This window comes from Sorex fumeus, unplaced genomic scaffold, assembly GCF_029834395.1.
Source record: "Sorex fumeus unplaced genomic scaffold, SorFum_2.1 ptg000095l, whole genome shotgun sequence".
NCBI classification, from domain to species: Eukaryota; Metazoa; Chordata; class Mammalia; order Eulipotyphla; family Soricidae; genus Sorex; species Sorex fumeus.
The window spans coordinates 9,867,399-9,885,107 of record NW_026606152.1 but is presented as its reverse complement, the minus strand read 5'-3'; the positions used below and the strand labels follow the sequence as shown (position 1 = coordinate 9,885,107).

At 46.2% G+C, this 17,709-nt stretch overlaps 1 protein-coding gene across 1 annotated transcript in view; it reads left to right on the top strand.

Moving 5' to 3' along the window:
- Positions 1 to 573: 573 nt before the first annotated feature.
- Positions 574 to 17,709, top strand: part of MICU2 (mitochondrial calcium uptake 2) — a 112,259-nt gene continuing 95,123 nt past the window's right edge. The window contains exon 1 of the mRNA XM_056133041.1: positions 574 to 790. Within this exon, the coding sequence (XP_055989016.1) occupies positions 584 to 790 (207 nt within the window). The 5' untranslated portion in view covers positions 574 to 583. The remainder of the gene's footprint in view (positions 791 to 17,709) is intronic.

The window sequence follows — 17,709 nt, the reverse complement described above, 5'->3', positions numbered from 1 at the left end:
CAGTGCTCCAAAGAAAACGGATGGAATACCGCAAAGCCACGAGAAGGCGAACCAGAATCACCAAGTGAGCGAGGCCGGCATCAACTGGAGGCAAACGTCAGGGACGTGGAAGGAAAGGCCGCCCGGTGGGCCCTGGGCGCGGACAAAACCCGTGAACGCCACGGCAACGCAGCGATGGTGGAGGCCAACCCCACACCAAATGGGGGGGGGGGTACCCATGCCAATCGAGGGCAGATACATGGCTTTGTACACACTGTGTCACCTCTCCAGACTCCCCAGCACCACCGAACACTGCACTGCGGGCGTTAATAACCGAGACTATTCACTCCCCATCAGAGCAGGGTGCAGCGTCTACGGGAGGTCTCCGTCCGGCCTGGGGCTCGGAGGCTGCAGTCCTGCGGCCTCTTTTCCACAGCCCCCGTTCCCCTGCGGAAGACGCACCGCCCTCAGCACCCGCGCCTGAGCGTCGCCCATCAGCGCCGGCCGGGCGCGGCTCCCCGGTGAAAGGTGCGGTGGATCGCCGTGGCTCGCGCGCCACTCGCGGTCCCGCGAGACTTCGAGGGTCTGGGGCGCTTCCGCAAAAATGGCGGCGGCGGCGGCGCGGAGGCGGCTGGCGGCCTGGGGCGGGAGCGTGCGGCGCGGCCTCGCCGCCGGCCTGCGCGCGGCGGTGCAGCCCGGCCCCGTGGCGGCGGCAGTGGCCGGAGTGGCGCTGGGAGGCAGCGGACTGGCCTGGTACCACGGCCGCATGAGCGTCGCGGTCCCCGCGGGGAGCCTCACCGTCTTCGCCAAGGTACACCCGGCCTCCGCCCGTCGCGCAGGCCCCGCCCCGACGCCCGCGGTGGGGAGGGGGCGCCCGCGCCCCGCGGGGGGTCGCCGGCCGGCGGGACTCGGGCTGCGCGTGTGTCCGGCCGCGCCGTCGCGCCGGGCAGCGCCAGGGGTCCGGGCTCGACCCGGCTCGCCTCGCTCCCGAGAACGCGGATGTTGACTCCGGCGGTGACGCGGCCGTCGGCCGGCCCTCGGGCGGTTGGTTTGGGTGGGGCCCACCCGGCGCCGGGCTCGGCTCCTACCTGCGCCCGGGGGCGCCGCGGGGGCTCGCGCGGGACTGCGCTGTGCGGGTGCCGGGACTCCGGACCCCGCCGTTGGCGGGCAGAGCGTGCAGGATCCGGGCGGTGGGCCCCGGCACCGCCGGGGGTGACCCCCCCACACCCCTCAAAGTGCAACCGCAAAAATTAGTTGGTCGATCATTTCCAGATTTCGTGATGGACGGGAAGATACGCTGTCACGTGACCTTAAACGTCAATGCCGGTCTTTTTTAAGCACGAAGCAAAAAGGTTTTTTTTCCTGAAAAACCTCCACGCGTTAAAGGGCACCGTTCCCGAGTTCAAGATGAAATTGCTCCATAAGAGGTTTTGTCAATCTGTAAAAGTGCTACTTGTAAAATATTTGCTGGACATTTTAATTTGAGTAAGGTTTTATGTGTGTGCATACAAAAACACATCCATTCATAGTCTGAGGTTCAATCCCAGGTCACATGCGTGCAAGGTATGCACATTATCACTGAATCACACACCCAACCCAAGGTTTTTATCTTTTCTTTTTCAATTAATAGCAGAACTATGATTTTTTCCTGTTGTTTAGGTTTACTTTATGCCTAAAGAAACTCAAATAACAGACATATACTAGAGGAAAGCAATCCCTTGGAATTACTAACAAATTAGTTATACTTGTATTAAATGATCATACTGCAAAGATAGTATATGCATTTATATTATATACCGCTTCCTTATCCTTATGCTATGTCTGATCACCAGTAGGACTATCAATTATCTGATCTTTCTTAGGATTTTTGTTGGTTAATTTTGTCAAGCAATTTATTTTTCATTATTGATTTCTGGGACTTTTAAGTCCCTTAGTTCAGCCTACTTGGAACCTTAAGTTTAATCTTCCAAATAGTATCACTTTAATCACAGAACTACTCTTCTTCAGAAATCATTGTTTCATTCTTTCTGCCTAGGGTAAAATCCACATTTCTGTATTTGAAGCTCCCGATAGATGTGCTCTAATCTGTAAGTGTTCAGACACAGACCTTCAAAGTAATTCCAGGGCAGCAGAGGGAGTGCAAGGGAAAGGCTTCTGTCTTGCACACTCCCCTTGGATCACCAGCACCACAGATGGTTCCCTCAGCACTATCAGATGTGAACTAGTCCACACCCCAAAATGTAATTCCTGGTCTCCAAAGTGTGACAGCAGTTTACAATTTTACAATTTATAAATTCTGGTTTCTTTTTTTTTAATATAGGAGTATTGCTATTTATTCAGCGATTGATTTGGCTGGCTGGAGCAATAGCACAGTGGGTAGGACGCTTGCCTTGCACGCAGCTAACCCGGGCCGACTCAGGTTCGATTCCTCCGTCACTCTCGGAGAGCCTGGCAAGCTACCAAGAGTATCGCGCCCACATGGCAAAGCCCTTTCCCCCCTGGGGTGGTCCGCTGCCAGTAACCCATTGCAGGGACTGGATGCATCTCTGCCCAAAGCCGCTGGGTTCTGAGGTTTGTCTTGAGTCTCTGGGATCATGACCATTAAGCAGTTCTATCAGGAACCCAGAGAGGCCTTGCCTCCAATTATATAGCTGAGCCAGAGGTGCTTTGTGGGTGTGTCTCCCACATACCTAACTTTTGGCCATTTATTTTCGTGATTTTTTTTTTTTTTTGCTTTTTGCTTTTTGGGTCACACCCAGTGATGCACAGGGGTTACTCCTGATTCATGCACTCAGGAATTACTCTTGGCCGTGCTCAGGGGACCATATGGGATTCTGGGAATTGAACCCGGGTCGGGCTGCATGCAAGGCAAACACCCTACCCGCTGTGCTATCACTCCAGCCCCCAAGGCCATTTACTTTCTTGGTAAACTTGGCCCCAAGTTTTTGGGGTCTGGGCAAAGGCACAGCAGCAATTTTGGGGTATCTGGATGTCTGAAGGCACCATCAGGCTGCTTATGCACTTGCCTCACAAGTACAGATTGACTTGCTGGCAGCAGCATACCCCCAAATTCTGATTTCTGAGTCATCATCTTACTGTTTTTGCCCAACCACTTCTTTCTTGTTTTTATTTAAATTTCTAACATGATATTAGATGGATGTGAGGGCGATCTGGCTGCGACATCTGTCACCCCATTGATCGCCAGGGTTGATTCAGCTGATCTGGCTGGCAAGGCGGGTGTCCCCTTCCTCCCTCACCGCTCCATGTGCGTCCCTCCCGAAGTTGCGTGCTCGGTCGAAGAGGATGGCCTTCCCCAAATAGAGACGGACCGGTCTTCGTTCGAGGGTATACAAGTAGCTGCGCTCCCCTGCTAGAACCTCCAAACAAACTCTAACATGATATTAGAAAGGTTATACCAGTATAATAGGTTGAATCCTTTCTGTTTTTCCTGATGCCAGTATTGGTACTTTTAACTTTCCTAAAGTCAGAAACCCTATTTTTTATTGTTTGTTTTGGGGCCACATTCCAGAGGTGCTTGGAGCTTACTGCTGTCTCTGTGCTCAGGGATCAGTCCTAGGCTTCAGAAACAATATATAGTACTGAGACGGTACCCAAGTATGTTTCATACAAAGCAAGAGCCTAAATGCTTGCACTCTATGGACTGGGAAACCTGGTTAATGCCTTTATGAGGTCTGCTGACTTAGCATTTGATTAATTTGCTGTTGGGCCCATTTATGAAGTTGTTCTCATGGACCTGAAGGTGACCACATACATGTCCCTCTCAGCAGCATTCATTACTTAAACAGTTGATAATACCGAAATGTGTAAACCACTTCTATGTCAGTGATAATACTTCCCTAAAAGAAGTCTGCTACTCCCACCACCTCTCCCCCTATCCTTTTGGAGCCATATGTGTATAGTTGAGAATTACTGTGTATAAATTCTATCTATCATTCTACTTTATTAGTGTTATTCTTTTACTGTTTGACCACTTGACCCCCACCAGGATTGATCCCTGAGTGCAAATACAGAAGTAAATCCTGAGCATTGCCGGGCATTACCCAAAAACAAACAAACAATAAACCTAAAAACTTCCTGATAGAAATTTTAGTAGTAGTAGTAATCTCTGACTTTATTTTTTATATTAAAAAAATTTTAATAGTGAGACATCATGAGGTACAGTTGCAGACTTACACATTTTTGTGCTTGGGTTTCAATTATACAATGATCAACTACCCATCCCTCCACCAGTGCCCATTTCCCACCACCACGGATCCCAGTATCCCTCCCACTCCCCATCCCACCCTGCCTCTGTGGCAGGGCATTCCTTTTTGTTCTCTCTCTCTTATTGGGTGTTGTGGTTTGCAAAAGAGGCAATGGGTGACAATCATGTTTAGTCTATAGTCTACTTTCCGCATGCTTCTCCCATCCTGGGAGGATCCTTTGAACACTTTTATTTGGTGTTCCCTTCTCTATCTGAGCTCCCTTTTCCCCTAGTATGTGTGGTTGGCCTCCAAGCCATGGCGTAAAATTCCTGGTACTAATCTTGGCCATTCTTGGGTGTTAGTTTCCTATTTTGTTACTTTATGTTCCCCAGATGAATGCAACCTTTCTATGTCTATCCCTTTCTTTCTGAGTCATTTCGTCATTTCACTTAACATGATACTTTCCATGTAGTACCACTTGTATGTAAATTTCATGACATCTTCTTTTCTAACAGCTACATAGTACTCCATTGTGTAAATGTACCAAAGTTTCTTTAACCAGTCATCTGTTCTCGGGCACTCAGGTTTTTTCCAGATTCTGGCTATTGTAAAGAGTGCTGCAATGAACAGACAATTGCAGATGTCACTTCGACTATACTTTGTTGCCTCTCTGGGATATATTCCCAGGAGTGGTATTGCTGGATCAAATAGGAGCTCAATTTCTAATTTATTGAGAATCGTCCATACTGTTTTCCAAAAGGGCTGAACCAGTCGGCATTCCCACCAATAGTGAAGGAGTGTCCCTTTCTCACCACATCCACGCCAGCACCGGTTGCTTTTGTTCTTGTGGATATGGGCCAGTCTCTGTGGTGTGAAATGATATCTCATTGTGGTTTTGATCTGCATCTCCCTGATGATTAATGATGTGGAGCATTTTCTCATGTGCCTTTTAGCCATTCGGATTTCTTCTTTGTGAAAGTTTCTATTCATTTCATCTCCCCATTTTTTGATGGGGTTGGATATTTTCTTCTTGTGGAGTTCAGCGAGTACTTTGTATTTGGCGAATATCCTTTCCCATTCTGTAGACTGTCTTTGTATTTTGGTCACTGTTTCTTTTGAGGTGCAGGAGCTTCGTAGTTTAAGATAGTCCCATTTGTCTATCTCTGTGTTCCCTTGCTTGGCCAGCGGTGTGACATCTTTGAAGACACCATTAGCTTCTATGTCATGAGGGTTTTGCCAACTTTTTCCTCATTGTACCTTATGGATTCCGGTCTGATGTTGAGGTCTTTAATCCACTTAGAACGGACTTTTGTACATGGAGTTAGGCAGAGATCTGAGCCCATTTTTTTGCATGTAGCCGTCCAGTTTTGCCAGCACAATTTGTTAAAGAGGCTTTCCCTGCTCCACTTCACTTTTCTTGCCCCCTTATCGAAGATTGGATGCTCGTATGCTTGGGGGGAGATGTCCATTGGTCTACCCTGTTCCATTGGTCTACAGCTCTACCTTTGTTCCAGTACCATGCTATTTTAATTATTACTGCCTTGTAGTAGAGTTTGAATTAGGGAGGTTGATTCCTCCCATTTTCTTTTTCCCAAGAATTGCTTTAGCTATTCGTGGGGGCTTATTGTTCCATATAAATTTCAGGAGTGTTTGCTCCACTTCTTTGAAGAATGTCATGGGTATCCTTATAGGGATTGCATTGAATTTGTACAGTGCTTTGGGAAGTATTGCCATTTTGATGATGTTAATTCTCCCGATCCATGAACAAGGGATATTTTTCCATTTCCTCGTATCCTCTTTTATTTCCTGAAGTAGCGTTTTGTAGTTTTCTTTGTACAGGTCCTTTACTTCCTTAGTTAAGGTGATTCCTAGGTAGTTGATTTTCTGGGGCACAATTGTAAACGGGATTGTTTTTTTTCATGTAGCTTTCTTCTCTTTCACTATTTGCATATAGGAAAGCCATGGACTTTTGGGTATTGATTTTTTTAGCCTGCAACTTTACTATACAAGCCTATTATTTCTAGAAGTTTCTTGGTAGAGGTTTTAGGATTCTCTATCATATCATCTGCGAATAGTGAGAGCTTGACTTCTTCCTTTCCTACCTGGATGCCCCTAATATCTTTTTCTTGACTAATCGCTATTGCAAGTACTTCCAGTACTATATTGAACAGCAGTGGAGAGAGTGGACATCCTTGTCTCGTCCCTGATCTTAGGCGGAAGGCTCTCAGTTTCTCGCCATTGAGGACAATGCTTGCTGTAGACTTGTGGTAGATGGCTTTAACTATATTGAGGAAAGTCCCCTCTATCCCCATTTTGGCTAGGGTTTTCATCATAAAGGGATGCTGGATCTTGTCAAATGCTTTCTCTGCATCTATTGATATGATCATATGATTTTTATCTTTTCTTTTGTTGATATGGTGGATTATGTTCATTGATTTCCGAGTGTTAAACCAGCCTTGCATCCCTGGGATGAATCCTACTTGGTCATGGTGTATGATCTTTTTGATGAGTAGTTGAATTCTATTTGCTAGTATTTTGTTGAGAATCTTCACATCCGTGTTCATCAGGGATATCAATCTCTGACTTTATCAGTGATTTTTCTGATAAAAATAATAAATTTCTATTCGTTAATCCTAGATTTGATTGGTTCCCATTATGACTAACAGTTTATATATTTGAGTCAGTGAGGAGTTAAGAGTAGAATTTATTCAGGGTCATGAACTTAATTCTCTGCCTGGATCTCTTGGAGTCTTTGAGGCTTAAGATTCCTTGTGAAAGGTCAAGGACACAGAGCAGCAGGTTAAGGTACTTGCCTTGCATGCCTAGCTGTGTCATGAGGCCAGCCTAGGTTTTCCATTCCAAGATCTGCCAGGAGTGATCCCAGGAGGAGGAGAATGGGGAGAAGAGAAGTAGGAGAAGGAAGAGTAGGAGAAGGGGGGGGGGGGGGGAGGAAGAACAGGAAAGAAGGAAACCACAGTTTCCCTGCTCTCACATGTTAAAAATTCTCTTAAAGAAGCATATGAGTCATATCATGATCTGTTTCTCTAATCTGATAATTCTCCGCTCCCAGTTTTAAACTTCATGTGAATCTTCTGCAGCTCACACTCTCTTAAGTCCGACTCTTTCAGACCTGCTAGGCTGTTCTCTTTGCTGGAAATACTCCTCACCCTTGCCCTTCTCCAGTAAACTTCCAGCTCTACCTGTATCAGCATTGCTTCAGGAAAGCAACAGTGCTCTTGCACTGAGCTCCTCCAGTATCTGTAAACCCTAATACAGAATCTACCACACTACATTGGAATTGCACTTTCCCTTGAATTCCCTACTCCTTGCATGCTACCTGATAGAGTAAACACTTCAGGAGGAAGAAAGGAAATAAGGAAAATTCTGATTTATTCTTTCATGATCTTGAATTCTACCTTTTAATCCCTGATTAACTTTCCCATATGCAAGCTGTTAGTCACAGTGGCAGCCAGAAATGTGCAAGTTTCAAGTTTGAATTAATACTATTTTACTGGGAAAATCAGTTACTCTGATGATCAAATGTGAAAATAACTACTGTACCTATAGCAGAAAGATTTTGCCTTAAACCAACGTCTAGTCCAGAGTGAGCCATAACTTTCAATTCTCAGAAGGCTGAGAGATGGAGAACACTAAGAAAACATCAGAAGGAAAGTTGGAAGCTAACAGCAAGTGGTTCATGAGGTTTTCAAGCCATCGTCCTCAACTGAGTGGTCCACAGACTACTGCTGATCTGCCATTACAGGAAGGTTGAAAACCACTAGTCTACCTTGGTTATCTGTTCTTTTCCATGGACCATATGTAGACCAGATGCTGGTGTGTAGCTCTGGAAAAGTTGAAGAGACTGCTCCAGAGAAAGAGCTAGTCTCCATAGCATCTAAGTGCAAGCTCAAGTCGCAAGTTCTGATGTAGAAGCTGTGTCAGGTTGCCAGCTCTAGCTACCAGAGTTAATAAGATAGCTACACTAAACAACGGATTTTCAGTGTCATGGGAACAGTATTGTATCGGCAGAGATGCTCTTGGGACTTTCAGAGCTGGAAGGAAGTCTGTGCTTGATTTCAAAGGTCAAAGGGCAGGCTGACTAATGCAGCTGATGATTTTGAGTTTAAGCCAGCAGCCACTTATTCTGAAAATTCTAGCCATGTCTTAAAAATATGTGTGTTGGTGTGATTTGGCACTTTCCATATATAGTGACCTTGACCTATGTAGTCCTAAAGTGATCTTTTGTCTTTTAAGTAGTAATACAGTGTTTTCAGGGATGACCATTTTTATTGGGTTTCAAGCATACTGCAGCAGTATTAGATGACTTATTTTTTTTTTTTATTTATTTATTGAATCACTGTGGGAAAGGTTACAAAGCTTTCAGGTTTATGTCTCAGTCATGCAAATATCAAACACATTTCCCTTTACCAATACTTATTTTTTACCATGAAGAACCCCAATAAAACCCCACCCCCCACCCCTCCCCGTCCCTGTGAGGCAGATGAATTCTAGTTAACTCTCTATCTGCTTTGATTAGATTCATTGTTTCAATAAAAGATTCACCACTATTATTTAGAGTTTACCCCCCCCCCCCCAAATCAGACATGCTGAAAAAGCATTGTGAAGTGATTTGCTTTCTACGGCTGGGTTCAAGAATTAAATGTTGGTTTTGGATTTCTGCTCTTTTACCTATTGACCCTGGAAGTATTTCTACTGAAAGTCAGATAGTTAAGAAATTGGTTTCTGTGTTCTGGAGTCCTGGCCGTGCTGGAGAGCCGCTCGCGGGGGGCAACCGGTGGCCTCGGTAGGGCGTGAAGGGCGGAGCGAAACGCCCCGCTTCCCATGAGGTTTTAGTCGCCCCCACACTCCCGGCTCATACCTGCTGTGCACAAGGCTCCCATGTGGCCGCCATCTTTCTTTCCAGAGAGGAGAGGGCGAATGGGGCAACACCCTTTCCCCTCCGGCAGACTTGATGGCCTGGATCAATGCATAGTCCGTTCACTTTTCTGCTCCAAGCTGCTGGGTTCTGCATTAAGTCCTTGTGCTTCTGGGGCCGTGGCCGTGCTGGAGAGCCGCTCGCGGGGGGCAACTGGTGACCTCAGTAGGGCGTGAAGGACGGACCAGAACACCCCCCTTCCCATGAGGTTTTAGTCGCCCCCACATCCCCGGCTCATACCTGCTGTCCACAAGGCTCCCATGTGGCCGCCATCTTTCTTTCCAGAGGGAGGAGGGCGGAAGGGAGCAACACCCTTTCCCCTCTGGGCAGAAATGATTGCCTGGATTAATGCATAGTCCTTTCACTTTTCTGCTCCAAGCTGTTGGGTTCTGCATTAGGTCATTGTGCTTCTGGGGCTGTGGCCGTGCTGGAGAGCCGCTCGTGGGGGCAACTGGTGACCTCGGTAGGGCGTGAAGGACGGACCGGAACGCCCCCCTTCCCATGAGGTTTTAGTCGCCCCCACACTCCCGGCTCATACCTGCTGTCCACAAGGCTCCCATGTGGCCACCATCTTTCTTTCCAGAGAGGAGAGGGCGAATGGGGCAACACCCTTTCCCCTCCGGCAGACTTGATGGGCTGGATCAACGCATAGTCCGTTCACTTTTCTGCTCCAAGCTGCTGGGTTCTGCATTAAGCCCTTGTGCTTCTGGGGCTGTGGCCGTGCTGGAGAGCCGCTCGTGGGGGGCAACTGGTGACCTCGGTAGGGCGTGAAGGACGGACCGGAACGCCCCCCTTCCCATGAGGTTTTAGTCGCCCCCACACTCCCGGCTCATACCTGCTGTCCACAAGGCTCCCATGTGGCCGCCATCTTTCTTTCCAGAGAGGAGAGGGCGAATGGGGCAACACCCTTTCCCCTCCGGCAGACTTGATGGCCTGGATCAACGCATAGTCCATTCACTTTTCTGCTCCAAGCTGCTGGGTTCTGCATTAAGTCCTTGTGCTTCTGGGGTCGTGGCCGTGCTGGAGAGCCGCTTGTGAGGGATGACTGGTGACCTCGGTAGGGCGTGAAGGACGGACTGGAACGCCCCCCTTCCCATGAGGTTTTAGTCGCCCCCACACTCCCGGCTCATACCTGCTGTCCACAAGGCTCCCATGTGGCCGCCATCTTTCTTTCCAGAGGGAGGAGGGCGGAAGGGAGCAACACCCTTTCCCCTCTGGGCAGAAATGATTGCCTGGATTAACGCATAGTCCTTTCACTTTTCTGCTCCAAGCTGCTGGGTTCTGCATTAAGCCCTTGTGCTTCTGGGGCTGTGGCCGTGCTGGAGAGCCGCTCGTGGGGGGCAACTGGTGACCTCGGTAGGGCGTGAAGGACGGACCGGAACGCCCCCCTTCCCATGAGGTTTTAGTCTCCCCACACCCCCGGCTCATACCTGCTGTCCACAAGGCTCGCATGCGGCCGCCATCCTTCTTTCCAGAGAAGAGAGGGCGAATGGGGCAACACCCTTTCCCCTCCGGCAGACTTGATGGCCTGGATTAACGCATAGTCCTTTCACTTTTCTGCTCCAAGCTGCCGGGTTCTGCATTAAGTCCTTGTGCTTCTGGGACTGTGGCCGTGCTGGGGAGCCGCTCGTGGGGGGCAACTGGTGACCTCGGTAGGGCGTGAAGGACGGACCAGAACGCCCCCCTTCCCATGAAGTTTTAGTCGCCCCCACACTCCCGGCTCATACCTGCTGTCCACAAGGCTCCCATGTGGCCGCCATCTTTCTTTCCACAGGGAGGAGGGCGGAAGGGAGCAACACCCTTTCCCCTCTGGGCAGAAATGATTGCCTGGATTAACGCATAGTCCTTTCACTTTTCTGCTCCAAGCTGCTGGGTTCTGCATTAAGCCCTTGTGCTTCTGGGGCTGTGGCTGTGCTGGAGAGCCGCTCGTGGGGGGCAACTGGTTACCTCGGTAGGGCGTGAAGGACGGACCGGAACGCCCCCCTTCCCATGAGGTTTTAGTCGCCCCCACACCCCCGGCTCATACCTGCTGTCCACATGGCTCCCATGGGGCCGCCATCCTTCTTTCCAGAGAAGAGAGGGCGAATGGGGCAACACCCTTTCCCCTCCGGCAGACTTGATGGCCTGGATTAACGCATAGTCCTTTCACTTTTCTGCTCCAAGCTGCCAGGTTCTGCATTAAGTCCTTGTGCTTCTGGGACTGTGGCCGTGCTGGGGAGCCGCTCGTGGGGGGCAACTGTTGACCTCGGTAGGGCGTGAAGGACGGACCGGAATGCCCCCCTTCTCGTGAAGTTTTAGTCGCCCCCCACACCCCTGGCTCATACCTGCTGTCCACAAGGCTCCCATGCGGCCGCCATCCTTCTTTCCAGAGAAGAGAGGGCGAATGGGGCAACACCCTTTCCCCTCTGGGCAGAAATGATGGCCTGGGTTAACTCATCGTCCGTTCACTTTTCTGCTCTAAGCTGCTGGTTTCTGCATTAAGTCCTTGTGTTTCTGGGGCTGTGGCCCTGCTCCAAACTTAACTCTGATTTTCAGGGAGAAAGATTGGGTGGTTTACTTCTCATTGATCACTTTGTATATTGAGAGGTTTTGAGAAAAAGTCCTCGTTCCCGCATACTCAAGCTGTGTTTGTAGAGGCTTCTGGTCACCAGGGTTCCATCTGGGGGAGGCGGGATGCGGCGCCTACTCCATCTGGAACTTGCCGGTGCTCTTGGCTCTTTTTGGAACCTGTTTTTTCTTTTTTTTTTCCTCCGGGATCCCGCACCCTCCATGTGTTCCTTCTCTTATGCTGAACGCTTCAAAGATGGCCAGATGACTTATTAAAGACTTGTTTCTATTACAGAGCAGCATTAGCTTTTACAAACTTTCTTATTTTCTTAGAATTGCCTACTTTTTTATACCTTTAAAATTTTTGCATTTATGATAATTTCCGGGATGGAGCAATAGCACAGCAGTAGGGCGTTTGCCTTGCACGCAGCCAACATGGCCAACCCGAGTTCGATTCCTCCGCCCCTCTCGGAGAGCCCGGCAAGCTACCGAGAGTATCTCGCCCACGCGGCAGAGCCTGGCAAGCTACCCATTATGTATTCAATATGCCAAACGCAGTAACAACGAAGTCTCCAATGGAGACGTTACTGGGCCCGCTCGAGCAAATCGATGAACAACGGGAGGACGGTGATGATAATTTCCAGGTTTGTTTTATCAGTTTCTGCTGATATGTAATAAGCAAATATTATAATTAAGATTACCCCCTCCTCTGGCTATTAAAGCTCTACTGAGGAAGATGGTCTCCTTGAAGCTTATCTCCTTTTTAAAAATTTTTATGTACTTCTGACGTATACCATTAATTATCTCTTTCTTAGCAGCTCCAGTAACTAGTTTCTTTAAGCTTATTAACCTTAAGCTCAGGAAGTTATTTTTACATTTTGGTTTTTGTTTGATTGTTGGCGGAGTACATCCTGGGGGTGCTCAGGGGCCCATTTGTGGTGCCAGTAATTGAACCTGGGTTGGTTATTGGGAAAGCTGGTGTCCTGTCTGCTGCACCATCTCTAGCCCCTTTTTATGTTTTGATCCATAACATTTTCCCAAGTATTTAAATATAATTTTATAGGCTAGCAAATGACTTTTAAAATTCCTTTTTTGTTTGTTTGGGGTCACACCTAGCAATGCTCAGGGACTACTGGCACTGCACTCGGGAATTACTCCTAGAAGTGCTTGGGGGAACATGTGGGATGTGGGGAATTGAACCTGGATCGGACCCGAGCAAGACATGCATCCTACCTGCTATACTATTACTCTGGCCCTGACTTTTAAAATTCTTTGGAAATTAGAGTTAAGAATATAATAGCACTTCTACTTTATTATACTTCTGTTATATTTTGCTCATTCTAGAACACTTTTTTTTGTTGGGGGTGTGGGGGACGGTCTACATAAGTGCTCAGTGTTTACTCCTGGCTCTGTGCTCAGGGCAAGGCAGGCCCAGGGAACCAGACAAGGGCTGGAGATCAAACCCCAAGTTGGTAAGTTGGTTGTATGCAAGGCAAGCTCCTTACCCACTATACAATTGCTTCAGCCCCTATGGCACTTTTTTTTTTTTAAAGCATCTTGCTATCAGAAATCAAAATACATTGTCTTAGAGCTGGTGTGTCTTACCATCCCTTTTGGTCAGGTGGCAGTTAGGAGAATTTGGTCACACTTTTATCTCTTGAAATAAGAGACATTCCACAAACACTCATTGTTTTACTTTTCAGAGGTATTACTGTAAAGGCACTGTGGAGTAAATAGGCAAAAGACCTAGGACAGGTTTTGAAGCTGGGTTGGGTTTTGTTGTTGCTAAGATTTGAACATAAGATGAGGTGCTTGCCTTGCATGCAGCCGACCCCAGTTCCATCCCAGCACTCCTGTGGTCCATGGAGCTTCACCAGGAATGAGCTGCAGAGCTGGGAGTAAGCCCCGAGCACAGCCAGTTATGATCACAATACCTCAAATAAATGAAAAATAATAAATTGGCAATTTGTTTGAAAAATGGTTTGATATAATAGAGGGTTTTTTTTTTACCTTTATTTTTTTTTTTTAAAGTTGTAGATTTACAATTTTTTGTGCTTTGGTTTCAATTATACAATGATCAGATACCCATCCCTCCACCAGTGCCCATTTTCCACCACCATGGATAATATCCCTCCCATCCCCATCCCCCCATCCCCCCTGTCTCTGTGGCAGGGCAATCCCCTGTGTTCTCTCTCTCCTTTTGGGTGTTGTGGTCTGCAAAAGAGGCATTGAGTGGCAAACATGTCATAGAGGTTTGATGATAAAATTATGTGCAATAAGGAAGTAAAAATTGCCCCCCCCCCCGGGGGGCAGGAGACAGAGGCTCAAAACTGAGAAAGGAATATAGTCACAACCACAAGAAAAAGTTTAGACTTTGAAGGCCTCAGGATTCTTGTTCTATTATAACACATAAGTAGTGAAAGAAAAGGTTTAGATTAATTCCAGAAACTGTCTAAAACATACTTAAACCTCCTTCCCCACTTTCCTCTTCTTGGTTCTCCCACCCCCACCCCTATACTTTATTTAAGCACTGTGGTTTGCAAAGTTGTTCATGATGACTTGTTACAGGTATTCAGTTGTTCATGATGATTTGTTAGAGTTATTCAATATTCCTCCACCAATCTCACCACCACTGTCACCTTCCTTCTGCCATTATCCCCATTTTTCCAACAGCCCCTCAAGACTGTCCCCAGGGCAGACCCACAATAATTTATTTTATATTGCTTGTTAGTCATAAATGACTAATGATCAAAAAATATTTCCTTAGAAGAAAATTAGTGAAAATTGTTGTATCTCACCATGCAGACACTAAGTCCTTGTCTGAGGGATTACTAAAAAGTTACCTGTTAAGCTTCTGTATTAATATTTTTGTTAGTAGAGATTGGTTGGCTTCTAAATTCTATCTATCCGATTCACTACTGGTGCTATAGAGTATGGAGATGTTACTCCAGGAAGTGCACTATTTTTTAACTGGCCCGTCCAGCTGAAGTTTAATTTTTCCACTGCTGAGTTTACATGGAGGCAGAGGTGGTTTGTGGTTATGACTGCTGGGGTTGCCTGAAATCCAGGGCATGAGGGGAGGCAGCCTGCCCCAACTTGAGCCATGGGGACCTGAGTATCTGAGGTTTTAGCAGGGTTAGCTTCACTGGAAAGCTCGGTAGCCCTGATATGATGGAAGCCAGCTGACGTCCTGGTGGCAGTTTTTCCCTTCTCCTGTTTTTAAAAGGAAAAAAGGAACAATTTATGAGCTTTTCTTACAAAGAAAGAGGTAGTTTCTGGGAAATGACTGTCAGAGGGACCTATAATGACTGTTACAGAAGAAAAAAACAAAAAGAGGAGCTAAAACTTGCAGTGTTAACAAAGAAAGAGAACTTTGAAATGACAATGACGAATGTAACTCCAATTGTGTCAAACTTCTAGTGGTGTTCTCCCCAATGTTGCAAAAAATCGCCATCAAACATTTTTAAGAAATTTCCATAATTTTAGTTTAACATAAGTAACTTATATTTGAAATTTATTAAAATTCTAGGAGTGATAGCACAGTGGTAGGGCATTTGCCTTGCACGCAGCCAGCCCGGCTGACCTGGGTTCGATTCCTCCACCCCTCTCAGCAGAGCCTGACAAGCTACCCGTGATGTATTCAATATGCCAAACACAGTAACCACAAGTCTCACAATGGAGACGTTACTGGGCCTGCTCGAGCAAATCGATGAATAATGGGAGGACAGTGCTGCAGTGCAACAGTGCTGCTAGAATAGAAACCACCAAAGATGTGAGTACAACCTCACTAAAACAAATGGGTAGTTTTATTTGGGGGCCACATTCAACTGTGCTCAGGGTCTGCTCCCATTTCAGTGTCAGAGGTTGCTCTTGATAGTGCTTAGGAGACCATGCTATACCAGGACTCAAGCCTACAGCCTCATCCAGGCAAGGTAATGCTCTTGAACCACATACCTGGTCTCAAATTTTAAATAAAGTTTTAGCAAGGACATGATATTTAAAGAAACATATTGGGAAGAGAATTTGCCGATTTTGTTAGATTAAGTCAGATCAGACTACATCATTTCAGTGAATATTTTAAGACTCATAATAGGATAAGCTATTTTAACCTGTAGGAGCCAAAATAATGTAAAATTTTTAGTCATTTCACTTTATGATGGTGACTTTTATGAGGAATGAAGTTATATTGTGTAAAAGAAAAGAATAATTTGTAAAATTGTTTAGCGCATTAGTAATGGCTAAAACTTATTATATTGTACTTGAATTGCAGTATTTTGATTGCATGGCAAAATCGCCATACCAAGTAAACTTACAAGACCTTGATATTCATGAAACATTGTAAACCCAATGAAGACAAGCAAAAGTGAAGTCGGAGTACAAAGTAATTCTTAAACTTATTTTCTACAGGTAAATTATCTCTAGAAAGCACTAAGTGATGGAAGAGCTTTGTTGTTACAAAAAACTCAAATGGAAGTCAAAACTCAAAAGTTTCTAAGTGCTTAGATTATGAAGAGAAAGATGATAAAACTATACCCTGTAATTAGTTGTAAATAGTATTTTTGGCTTAGCAACTCGTAGTAAGAAGTTCTTATTTTCCTTCCTTGTATAGGCAGTGCTTACCAATTCTACTATAAATCTGTGAAGTTACTGGGAACAGGGGAGGAGAGGTAGCAAGAATAAAAGAAAAACAAATTATAATATACAAACAAATGTTTTATCTTTTCTTTTGCAGTTTCACTTATTTTGTATTATACCTGGCTTTTGGATTATACTCAGATCAATCATTTGTAATATACCACCTTTTCTTTGTGATACTTACTCTTTTTTACCAGTTCTTCACTTCTAATTTGCCATAGTACTTTCTGTATTTCTAGATCAATATATGTTGTTAGCCCTATTGTATTGATATATTCTATTTATACCTTTTTTAATGGGACACATGCCATTGTCTAAAATATGCCCCTCTTCTTTAAGTCAGAAAGATCCATCATGTAAGTGAGCTTCTTCAAGTTTATTCTTTTTACCCTCTAGCTGTGATTGGAATTACTCAAGTTTCTCAGAGTTTAAGAAACCTACCTATTAATATTTATGACTATTTTTCATATTGCTAATATACTTACATATTAATATCACTTGATCACTTGACATCCCGTTACTCATCGATTTGCTTGAGCGGGAGCCAGTAATGTCTCCATTCGTCCCTGTCGCATGCTAGTGTAGCCCAGTGGTGTCTGCTCGCTCCAGGAACACGAAGAGCCACAACAATCATTCAAGGTCTTGACGAAGAAGTCTGACCATCTCATAGGTGGGCGGCCATGCGATCTTTTGACGTACCATGGAATCCATTCAGTAATGGCTCTAGTCCAGTAGTCGGCTCCAAATTGCATTATTTGTCCAGCCCATCTGATTTTCGACACCTTGGCAAACGAGACAGCGTCCCTGATTCTCAATCGTCGACAGAGGTCGAAACTCCAGATTCTTTCTCTCACTTGAGTGAAGCGTGATACTCCAAGCATGGCTCTTTCGATTCCTCTTTGGGAGGCCCAAATAGCATTCTCATCCTGTTTTCATAAGGCCCAGGTCTCTGAGGCGTATGTTAATGCAAGAAGAATGGTGGAATTGAAGAGATGTGCTTGGAACCGGAGGTTATTCGTCCTCTTAGCTATGTCTTCAACTCTCTTAGAGGCATTCCAAGCCTCTCTCTTCCTCCTGCGTAACTCAGGTGCCAGATTGTTCGTCATGTTGAGTTCTCGACCTAGGTACACATAATTGTTGCATTTGGAGATGTTCATTCCATTAGAGCGAATGGAACAACAGGAACAAGACCATTTCTCACAAACATTGTCTTCGTGAGATTCAGCTGTAGTCCGACCTTTCCACACTCACAGTCAAAGTTGGCCAGCATCTGTGCCACTTGGCTAATGTTTGGTGTTATTAGAACGATGTCATCAGCGAAGCAGAGGTGGTGTAGTTGCCAACCATCTATCTTCACTCCCATTCCTTCCCATTCCAGTCGTTGCATGACATTCTCGAGGGTGGCAC